The 12,074-nt window shown below is 37.5% G+C and overlaps 1 protein-coding gene across 1 annotated transcript; it reads right to left on the bottom strand.

Moving 5' to 3' along the window:
• Positions 1 to 747: 747 nt before the first annotated feature.
• On the bottom strand, positions 748 to 7,336 carry LOC104071558 (ER lumen protein-retaining receptor 2). Its single transcript, XM_009580181.1, has 4 exons — positions 7,235 to 7,336; positions 4,109 to 4,267; positions 2,783 to 3,035; positions 748 to 1,974 (listed from the first exon to the last, which is right to left on the bottom strand). Exons 1-4 carry the CDS (start codon positions 7,238 to 7,240, stop codon positions 1,940 to 1,942), a joined length of 453 nt encoding a protein of 150 aa, XP_009578476.1. The 5' UTR covers positions 7,241 to 7,336; the 3' UTR covers positions 748 to 1,939.
• Positions 7,337 to 12,074: the final 4,738 nt, after the last annotated feature.

Raw genomic sequence — 12,074 nt, 5'->3', positions numbered from 1 at the left:
TGTCCTTGCGGTGCAAGGCGTTCCGGCGGCTCGCGCTCGGCCACAGCCGCTGGCTTTCCTTACACCAGCCCTGCCGCCTTCTCCCAGCCCTCGGGCACCGGCCCCGTGCTCCTCCTCACAATTCCGAGCACGTACTGGGACAACATACCCAAGAGGGATACTTGGCAACTGAATTAAAGGACAAAGCTAACAGCATGGAAACAAATAACCTACCCAGATCCTGAAGAGTTCTCTCATACCAACCAGCACAGATCTCACGTAGCCCTATGGCTACAACTAGAATCAGGCTCTTGTATTTCATTTCGGGGACAGACCTTGGTTTCAAGCAACTCTGAACAGCAGCGGGGAACTCAGTGTAGTACCTGAGATATTACAGACCGCAGCATCTTAGCATGCACACTCCGCAAATAAAAAACACTACTCACATTTGGGCTTGGGAATGATAACCATCACTATCTACGGGGATAATGATGGTAAACTAAGTTAGAGAAGATACACGTTTTTATCTTCAAGAAATCATTTACGAGCACCAAATCCTCATCTGCACCACGCTGGAGATTAAGCTCTTACAAAACAAGCAGGACTAAGTCACCATTATTTCATTCAGTGATAATGCCCCTCGTAGCCTTAAAAAGTTCACATTTCAATAGAGCAAACAACAACATTAAGCAACTCGTCCTTACAACAACTTTTCATCCGGTCTCAGGCTAACAGAAAACTTTAATTCAGGAATAAAAAACCCCAACATTTTCACCATTTCATAAAGTGTTTATTGAGGATGGTAACACAGGATAAATCATGCAACAGCTCAGTAAAAAAAGGGAATCATTTAAAGGATAAAGAATGGTAACTGGTGCTGCTGATTTTGAAAAGTTTATAAAAAAAAAATATTAATTGTCCAAAAGTGACATCAAAAACCACTTGAAGCTGAACATGGAAGTTGCTTATAAAGCACTCATTAAAAAGAAAATGTAGATATTGTTTAAAATGATCACCTACAGATTACTGTAATCAACAACTTACGAGTCTCCCATTTCTATAGCTGCAATGGTGTAGCAGGGCTGTACATCCAAGATATTTAACCTTCTTTTCCTGAACAAAGAATACAGTCACAAACATTTGCCACTAAGCAACACAACCGTCTCTCTTACCCTTCAGGACCTGCGCTGCCAAGTGCTTTTGTTATTGGAATTACCTTCCCAAACATCATGGCAAAACAGGAAAGGGCCCATCCTTGTGGCCTCAAGAGATTTCCTTACTGTCCTCTTGCCATCAGCCTGTTTTAGGAGGGGAACAACTACAAAATGTGATTGTTCCCCTTCTGGCACCAACATATATTTTAAATAGGAACTCCATGTCAGCAGATGGCACAAAGACTGGGCACCAGCACATCACATCAAACATTGGTGGTTTCAGATTTAGAGTTGACATATATTCACCTTTTGGAAAAAAATAAATATAGTGGAATGAAAATTGAATCAAAGGGAAAGAACAGATGACTACCATCCATCAAGGATGCACATATCTGTGCACTGGAAAAAAAAAAAAAAGAAAAAAAAAATCAGTCATTTCAAAGAAATTCTTGAAAATTAAAAAAAAAAAAGTTTGCACTTGTTCCTGGTCATAAACAATCTCACAAAAATCTCACTTTTGGAACTATTCCAATTGAAACCATACACTGAATTTATTAATACAGTATAAGTTTCTTTATGTAAAAAATCTTTATACATAGTAATAAAAAAGATAAAGGCAAGATGCATCAAACAGAAATCTGCTGGTTGTTTTTCCTCCGTTCTTACAGAGCCGCTGATGACTACCTGCACTATAAAGAGCTGTGTTTCTGACTTTCTGTCTCAAGCATCTTCACCTTTGCTTGTGATAAGGATTGTTCTGTCCAAGCATCCAAAAGGACAGATGCTGGTGATGGTTTTTTTGGCACTTACGCTGGCAAACTGAGCTTCTTTCCCTTGAGTACTGTGAGGAAAAGTAGGAAGGAAAACGGTTAGCAAAACAAAGATGTGACCTAGGAGAAGCACACGCTGTTAAAACTTCAAAGGGACCAAAAACTATCACACAGAGTCACTTTGTTACAAAATGGGTGCACTGCAGACAGCCCTCCCAAGCTTGCCTCTCTCTCTTCAATACATGCTAATAAAACTATGATTAATTAACAACTATTCCAATCCTGCCCTCTTGTGGCACACCTTTTCATTCTCAGGACATACTAGCCTATGACCGTGCTTTCTCAAGAGTTACGACTAAAGTAACACAGCCCCATATAGCTTTGTAGTTATATGACAGAAGCTAGAATGTGAATAAGGGCAGAACTACTAATTCACCCAGCAGAAATGACTGCTTCTACACTTAGCATAAACAGAAACATCCAAAATCCTTTGGACTCTTGAGGTATTTAAAACAGTGAGAAAGGTGCCTGTAAGCATGGAATCTGCACAAAACAGTGTATGTTGTCAGGAGAAGCATGAGGATCATGCTTATCGATGGAGGACAACAGCAACATGTATTTAGCCATACATATTTTCAATTTGTCAATTAAGTTAATCAGACCATTTATACATTTATATTCATACATATATATACTCAAAACAATCCTCAGAAATGCCCCACACTAGCAGAAAGTGTACTTGATAAATCTAGCAAGGAGATTTCAGCGATAATTTGCACACAGAATTAACAACCTAGTAATGTTGATATAGCAGATCCCTATCAACATGTTAACTGCTACATTCCACAACCTGAAGCTGGAAGTTATTGCACTACTTACCTTTTGTAACATACAAATAGAAGAAGTCACAGTAAAGAACGGTCTGGACCACACCAGCAACAACAGCTATGAGGTCAAAAAATCCCTCAAAATAGTAGCGCCAAATCCAGTTGACTAAGTACAAGGCACGGTACAGACCCAAGAAGAAAAGATAGTGAGTAGTGATGGTCTCTGCTTCCCCAGTTTTGCTGATCATAAAAAGTTGAGGGAGAATAGCAACCGATTCAAGATAGATGGAGAAGGTCCACAGTATCTGAAAAGAAAAAAAAAAAAACAACACAGGTATATTCAACTGTCTTACTGATAACAGAAGCAAAGAAGATATTTGACTTGGCTTGACTTTTCACTCTCTAACAATGTTATGAATAGCTACTGGATTTTGGCAAACTATCCTTGGTACAGGAAAAACTAAGCGAAAGCTTCATAACCAACCACGGGACAGTACGAGGGAACAACTCTCTTGGCAGACAACAGACTCTCCAAACCAGCTGTCTAGTGAGCTGGCAGGCATAGGTTTACTTGTGAGAAAACTGACGTGCATCTATTAGTTCAGGATTTGCAGTACCATGAAATACAGCTTACAGAGCTGGTGCTGTGAAAAGCTGCAGGGAAGATGAAGTCCTTTTTCCCCATGTTCTTCCAACTTTTTTAATCTATTGGTTTAAGAACGAGTTAATACAGAACAAAATTTAAAATAATGTCTCAAAGTGTTGCAATTAAAATTCCTTGACTCTCTAATAAAATCATTTAACTCCAATAAATATAAAAATGCAGCTCAGACCACTTAAAATAACAATCTAAAGTTATTCTCTATTTTGTGGGAAAAATTACCTGTTTGAACTCTCCATAATTACATTTTTAACATAGTTTTTCTGATAGAAAAACACATAGCTGCATTTCAAATACAATGCAATTCTTCCTAATACTCTAGACCATTGCGATTCTACAAAATTTAAAAGTATTTAATTCCTTTTGTTTTCACCAGGTGGCACCAACTATTCACGAACTCCATTCTGGTGCATTTCTTTAACAAACATAACAAAAGGAAGGATATTTTCGAATTAATATAACCATCAGAGTATACTGGGAAAAAGATAGTCTTCTGCTTAATAAAATAATCAGTGTTGATAATAATGCTACTCTCCTGAAGTACCTTAAATTTTCACAAATCTACACTGTAAAGATGCATTAAGGAAACAGGATTAGCCTGAGCCTACTAAACACAGGCATCTTTCAAGCATTCCTCAATCAGCCTAGAAATGCTCATCTTCATGTTCTAAATATTTTAGAGAAAAAAGTATAACCTCCTGCCCACAATCAACTCACCTCCAGAGGAGAGAAGTCATGATTGACAAGAAATGAGAGTCCACCAACAGGAACTATCAGAAACTCCACTCTGAATGTATCATGGTTTCCATCATAGGTGGCCTTAAATTTCATGTAGATCAGATACACAGTGGCATACGAGCAAGCAATGTAGATAAGCTAAAGAGCAAGGAAAGAAAAAACAGAAAACAAAACAACCCACAGAGGTTGCAGGATTAGATCAAACTCACTGAACAACAGTATTCCCAGGCACTAAGAGGAGTAAGCGCTGTCGCCTTTTGGTTGTTTGTATTGTTTGTTTACACACCTTTGCAGTTCCAGGCTATTTGGTGGTATTTAATTTTTCTCAGCAGAGTAAATGCTCCAATGACTCTGGGCTCTACTGGTTTTGTTGCTTTAAAAGCATCACCTTGCGTCTGGTTGAAATGACTGTCCAAAGTTTCTTTAAAGACCCTTTCCTGAGTAGACAGAACTAAGGAACTGACTGGAGAAGGAATACCCCTTCTGCTACTGCAGGGGAAGCACTGGCCCAAAACATTTACGTTAAAAATGTGCACATGCACATGTGCAATAATGATGGAAGGGGTCTTTTTACATTCAAAAAGCCTGGGAGTGGTGTGGCTCATGTGGCAATTAAAAACCTATTCAATAAGCCCCATTTGGACTCAGCCATTTAACGTATCACAAATTAGCTGATTTGATTTAGACCTTTAAACATCTCTAAAACCTGAAGAGTGGCAAGTGGCCAGTGTTCTCCACCAACCAACAGGCCATAAAACCTGCAAAGCTAACAGACTGCTAGAAGCACTGAACCAGAATTCAGTTTCAATTTCAGCTCATGTCTAACGTTACCATTTTTAATTGTTATGGTACAGTAGACTTCATAGCTATTCTCCGTGGAATAGGCAAATAGCCTTATTCTACAGATGAGAAAACAGAATGAGAGAATACATGACTTTCTAAAGGTCATTCTGCCATCATCAGGACAGAGCTCACATTGTCACATAGTACAGTAGACTAGACAAATAGTTTAGCATCTGCCTCAGTTTCATCGCAAAGATTAAATATTCCAAACCATTTATCACATTAAATATAGGTTCTTTACAACTGAAAAGTAACAGATTTAAAAACCCATTGTTGGCAGATGCTACTAATACTAAAAGCGCTGCTCACAGATACAAAATACTACAAATACTATATTAAGGAGCTCAGAATCTGACGACTCTTTACTACACTAGCACCTCGGCTGACTGGAGATAAAGGACCACAGGACAGGATATCAGATATAGGGAATCCCTACTACAGGCGTAAACTAATCGTATGGTATGGTCATAGAAGACACTAAGAAAATGTGAATGAACCCTAACTCCTTATTAAAGATTTCTTCATGAGAATTATAGTGTGTTTTGGGACATTCAAAGTTTTCATTTTTAAAGATACCAAAATAAAATAAAAGAACGGTAGAAAAATGACTGCAGAGTGAACCAGCACAAATGCATCCAATAGTCAGATATAGGTACCATGGAAAAGAAACTGTAAGATACAGAATGCTACAAATCACAAAAATTAAAGTCTGCAGGTCATTAACAAAGGCAGATAGTGCCAATTTGTGTCTTTCTATATATATTCCTGGAACACAGAAGAAACTAATTTTCCTAAATATCTGACGATCACTGCCAGACAAATACAGCAAGTTGGGACCTGTAGTTTAATATGTCTTTAAAAATACTGAAGAAAATACTAACTCTACAGAAATTAACAACTTTTTTTGCTGCCAATTACAGCTTTTTCCTCAGATTAGAAAGTTCATTTAGTTATGCCCTGGGTAAGCTTATTTGTATAGCAGTTCATGTTCTCTACAACTGTGTAATGTTATATACTCCTAAATATATGTAGATATAACAAGAAGCTGTGTTGGGACACTCAAGCAGCTTTGTCTTGGCACCACAATAATGGGCTGAAAAGCCAATTACATCTAACAGTCTTTCTAAGCAGTAACCTTTCAAACTGAAACAAAGGCTTCCATTTTGCAAGTTAATATTGGATTTGAACAGAGGACCACTCTTTCATTACCAGAAAGACTCAGTTTAGTATGAAGTTGAGTATCACAAGTGTAATTTCCCTTTTCTGGGTAGGAGGGCTGCAGAACAAAGTCATGGTCATGACCCTGAATCACAACCAATAAATAAATTGCAAAAAACCTAGCTGCTCCTTTAGTGCACCCAACAGTAGCTTTCAGTATTCTCAGAATTCACATATGAAAAAAGCTTGTGTTTCAAGAATATTTTACTTAATCCACAGTTCTTCAACTATACTGTTAATATTAAAACTTAAGCATACACGTTTGACTTGTTAGAAGACAGCAGTGTGAGTGGGTTTAAGAGCTAAAATTTTATTTTACAGTATTATTCCCTTAATTCTTCAGTATGTTTTGCACTGTTAACCATCTAGTCTTTCCTCTTGGCAAAGTTATACTATGCTCTGAACTAAAGTTGAAAAGCATCAAGAAAATCCAAGAATAAAGGAACTGCATTAAAAAGGTGTCTCTGCTCTGGTGCCACAAACATGTGGCACTTTCCTGGTTGACTGCTTTATTTTCTTGTACTCAGCACCAGAAATTGCAGGAATAAATAAGAAATAAAAAAACCAAATTTGGTTTCGCTAACATTCAGTGGGCAAGTGAACGGGGTATAATCTGATGGAAGCTACATTCCTAAAAGCATAGTCCTGTCAACTTTTGATCAGCCTCTGACCAGACACACTAGCTACAATTCTGGCAACACATTTTAAATACTAAATTACCTTGTAGTGGATAAAAAGAGATTTACTTAAGCTCTAATGTCTCAACTGAGAAATACGATTTATTTGAACCATTTTTCCAAAAGCTTTTATTTTCAATAACCAAAATGGCATTTGTTCTAAAACAAACAGTTTTTAAAAATTGCATGTAGAGTGTAGAAAAAAAGTAGGGCTTTGAGTCCATTTTCCACATTCTTTATCCAAAGCCCATCTAGAACTTATTCTGTAGTAACTGTGCAGTGGGCCATTTAAAGAGGCTTTTATTAATGAAATTATGCACTCTGCATGCAACATTACTAGCTTTTCTAGCTCTTCAGTATACTCTACCTTCATAGATGTGTTATACAATGAAATGAATGAAGTGAAGAGGTCCAGATAACGGGTAGTGAAGACCAGTGCAAACAGAAGCTGGCTTTTCCCAGAAATACCTAAAGCGATAAAGGAAATAATTAATTATTCAAAAAGTGATGATGTGCTTAAAACACTTGATGCCAAGGATGAGAAAGGATATATCCTTTATTTCTAAGCAAGTTGATTAGAAAATTAGGACAAAATCCAGGCTTCCAGAAATAAGCTGTACAAACAGAACTGTAAGTTCATGTATCTCAGTAGTGTGCATGTAAGTTACCTATACACCATTGTACTGGAAAAGGTGCTAGCACTACACAAGATTTAGAAGTTACTCACAGTAGAGAGCTTGCAGGTGATATTTTTGCAGATTACACTCTCTGTTCTGCATTATCATTGGGCACTAGGCAGCAAGGCTGCATTAGCTTTCAATTCTGAGAGTGCTGTCACATGCCTCAGTACATTCTTTAGATGCTGAATAGCTGGAAAGGTACAAGGGCAATAGATACTACAGATCCAGTGATAATCAGAAAGTATGCTAGCACCAATAATGTGATTTTAAAGGAATAAACTGATTTTAAAACATAAGGCAATTCAATTCAGAAACTTAACTGACCACATGGTAGGGAAAAAAATATTATCAGTCAAAACCAGATGTTACTATGTACTACAACAACATAAAAAAAGAGAGAAATGAGCTAAAATGACAGACATCTACATTGCATCTTCAAAGTAACTTTTGATTTTAGGCCAAAGCCCCAACATCAAAACATTTGTTTGTACTTAACTTCAGCCACTAGAGCAGAGTTAGAAGCATAAAAGCTTTACAGTCAGTCACTAAAAGCTTCTGAAAACAGAGGTGAAGCATCGCTCCATAATACTGATGTGGTGGTGTGTCACAGCAGGGGGACAAAACAACCTAGCCTGCGCCTCTATCTTGTTATTCCAATTACTCTTGTTTTCAGTCATCCAGGGTGAAAATATTTTAATCTGTTCAGCTAAGCATGCAAATATTGTTCAAAAAAACAAGAGGGAAAAATACTCTCTAGGAGAGGGTTATGATGCAAGGCTGAAAATCCTTGCCCCTTTATACAGAGATATTTCTGAGAAAGGCTTTTATTAAGAGTGCCATAAAGCAATTAGAAGAAAGGCTAACTACTATGATATTGAACTCTTTTCACTCCGACTGAAGAAACACTGGATAAGCTGCCCCAGATGAAGGGACTTTATACATAAAGTACAGGAATGGCTGAAATAGTAACAATTAAAAAGGGTTTTTGTTTGCAGCTTTCAGATGTGAAATGTCTACGAGGTGAGCCTAATTACTACCTGCAGAACAACCCAACTGCCCATAAGCAGCTGTAGTATTGGAAACAGCAAATGCTTCAAAACCTACAGTTATACAGACTGTAAAACTATAAAACAAAAGCTGTGAGTATTGAAAAACAAAACAAAACAAAAAAACCAAACCAAACCACTTCCCAAAGTTTACGAGGAAAAAAAAAATTGACATTTCTTGAACTAGAACTACATTGCAAAGACACCTGTAACAGCACTCTCAGTTGCATCCCAGGTGTGCTCGCTGACATTACAATTCTTGACAGAGCCCTGCTCTCATGCTAATAAAACCTTCCAGCACGCAACGCTGTCCTAAGGTCAAAACCTACAGAACAAAGAAATCCACCTGGACAGATTACAGTACAGCATCACACTACAGCTTATAGTTATGTTAAATTATTTAGCATGCTATTTGCTTTTAATAAATAACTGTGAACAGTCAAAAAAGCATGTAAGATACATTAATTATTGATAACGGCTATAAATTTGGATCTGGACATATTGTCACATAAATACAAGTAATATACTTGACAAATTCCTCTAAGCCATTGCCAGCCTCACCTCCCCCCCAATCCAAAAGTTGTAATTTTTATTAAAGCTTTCAGTATTTACACTGCATTTTGAATCTTCAGAATAGTCAAGTGTTCCTGAAACACATCCTAAAGCCAAGTTTAAACTAATTTTCAAGTTAAGTAGGCTAGACTAGGCAAGGTTCAAAGTTTAAACCAAAGACCTATAGAGAGACAGGCAAACTGGGAGAAAGTAAGATGTATACCACTAGCAAAAACAGGGGGAGGAAACAGATGAACACTCTGCTGTATGAATTTGACGCATTTCAAAACTTTAGGAAATATATCAATATACCTGCCACAGCACTGACCTTGGCTCATGGTTGGTAACTGCAATATACTGAGACTACACTGCCGTTATTCTCACCCTTCTCCCTTTCCTTTTACTCACACAAACATTACTTCGTTCTTGAGCTAAATAAACACATTTTTATTTCTTCTTCCCAAGCTCTGGGCTCAAATTTCAAAGAGTCAAACCTCTCATTTTTATTTCATCCTCATACATGGAAAAACTCCTTCAATTTCTGCACTCTAATTTGGCTAAAAGCAATAGCATGAAACTTTAATTCAAAAGCTCAGCTGATTTTCACAGCCAGGGAGGACAGCAGAGCTGAAATTGTAGTACTTTCTCATCAATTTCATTTTGCTATTGTGAGTTCGGTAAAGAGCTATCGGCAGCAGCAGAGGCATTCAGTCGCCCTGGTTGTGGAGTGTGTACACTACTTACAAACTATGAACTGCATGTCACAACCATAAAATCTACAAACGAAAGTTTTTCTCAGGAAAGCCAGTCCATACTTTGTCATGGAAACTTCACAGACTTTTTGAAGAATTTAATAAAAAAAGTAGTTGTTCAGTATGAAGTCCATGACAGCCACAGAACCACAACTTCTTTGGTTCTGCTAATAAGATACTAATATTAAGAATCCTGTACTTTCAATTAAAAAAACCCAACCTAACTCTAAATACAAATTTGTCAATTCAGAAAGGCAAAATTTACCTTCAGAGAGAAGAAATTCCAAACCTACCTAAAGCAGCATTTTTTGAGAAAATGCAGACAAATTGGCAGCAGCCTATGGCAAAGTACTGTCTAAAGTCTTCAACACAGCGTATGATCTGCTCCATAGTAGACACAACCAAAACTACAAGAGACAGTTACATTACCTAGCAAAAGTATTACACATTTACTATCTACGCTACTTTTTTAGAGTATTCAGCATATAATTTGACAGCCTTGCAACTGCAGGTCACCTTTAACACTTGACAAATGACACTGAGAAAAGCAAGTCAATTTTCAGGCAGTAATTTGCAGTGCAATCTAATTTGACCTGGAAGGGATTAGAAAATACAGTCTTAACTTGACAATGTTTGAAAACACAGGATTCTTCAAGTCTCATGAATTTCCTAATTATGACATGAAGTCAATAATGGAGTTACCTGCTACATTCTCCACGGCTCCTAGTAATTATTTTTGAGCTGTTATTTGGAGTGGCAAACATTTTTCCAAATTCTAAATTTGGAAACTCAAATAACCAGTCATGCAAAAAATTGTTTCCCTGCCAGCTCTGAAATCATGACTTGATTTGCTTTCCCCTTGTTCTCTTTTTAACATACTGACTAAATTAGGGAAAAAAAAAAATTAAGTTTGTCAAACACTGAAAACACAGACCGCTTCATAACGCAATTATCCTAGCCTCACCTATTTTCCTCAATTAGAGGAGTCACTTCTTAGGAAAGAAAATGGGGACTGATGTGTCTTCAGAAAACAGCAGGTTGCAGCAGAGGTACACAGGCTGTCTCCCTCCCATTTCCAGCTGCTTTTACAGGCCTCCAAGCTCCTCTTGGAACAAAGGCCTCAGACACACACAGATGCAACCAGAAGAGAGGAGTCGGCACCATGTGGTTTTCCAGCTCTTCATGGATCACAGCCTACAGTTTAGCAATCAGTTAGAAGCCTTTATTTATTTTCTAAGCTTCTACTCTTCAAAAGTGCACAGTTAAAGCAGCAGCTGGTTTGCCAGCAGTTCCTTAGTCACCAATAAGCATGAGGTATAAATTTATTTAATTTGTAAAATGCTCTAATATGCAATGTAAAGAAATCACTGAAAGCCCACTAACAAGAGGCATTTAGCAGCTGCTCAACATTAACCGGTAACTATTTAGGGGTTAGTGTTGTGTATGACTTTACAAACATATTTTATGCAAGTATGTATTTATGAAGTTTTTATTAGTAGAAACCACAACTGACAACAACAAACCACTACAAGGAATGGGATGGAGCCCCAGAAATAAAATCCCATGCTCCTTTGAGGTGCTCTTCGCTTTCCAGACAAACTTGTTAGGCCTCAAGACACTGATCTCATAGAAGTAACATAGATCTGGATTTACTCCTAAGCACTCAGGCAGAACTGGAAGTCACAAAAAAACCCAATCCCAGACAAACGCAACCCCGTTTCATTTTTTTCTCAGGAAAATGAATGAAGCAGGCTTTTTCTACTGAAAGAGTCCATGCATGTATGTTTGTGTTCAGGGATGCTGGCTCATTTGGTAAAGGGAAGAGTTGAGGGCCCTATATAATATAGGCCCATTTACTCTTCTGTATTGGAGAAAGCAGTACCAAAGATAATGACTGGTATGAGTCTACTTTCTTATGAATAGAACCCTAGTAACAGAGATCCTCAATCACAACTGACTTAGGGAAAACAACATCAGATCACTTTTTAAGCAGAAAGATGGAACTAGGTTACATTGTACTATACTGTGTAAATAACCTCATGTCCAAAGGTCACTTAAGAATCTCCTGGCTAAAATCCTATCTGAATTTTAGCCTTGCACTAGAATTTCTCATTTTCCTTCTTCAGACAGCAAGAGATATTTAGTTTTTAGATCATTAACTCTGTTGTTTGTAATGT

This window comes from Fulmarus glacialis, unplaced genomic scaffold (genome assembly GCF_000690835.1).
Source record: "Fulmarus glacialis isolate BGI_N327 unplaced genomic scaffold, ASM69083v1 scaffold35970, whole genome shotgun sequence".
In the NCBI taxonomy this organism is placed as follows: domain Eukaryota; kingdom Metazoa; phylum Chordata; class Aves; order Procellariiformes; family Procellariidae; genus Fulmarus; species Fulmarus glacialis.
Note: the sequence above shows the minus strand (reverse complement) of the source record. Positions and strands in the feature narration are given on the sequence as shown.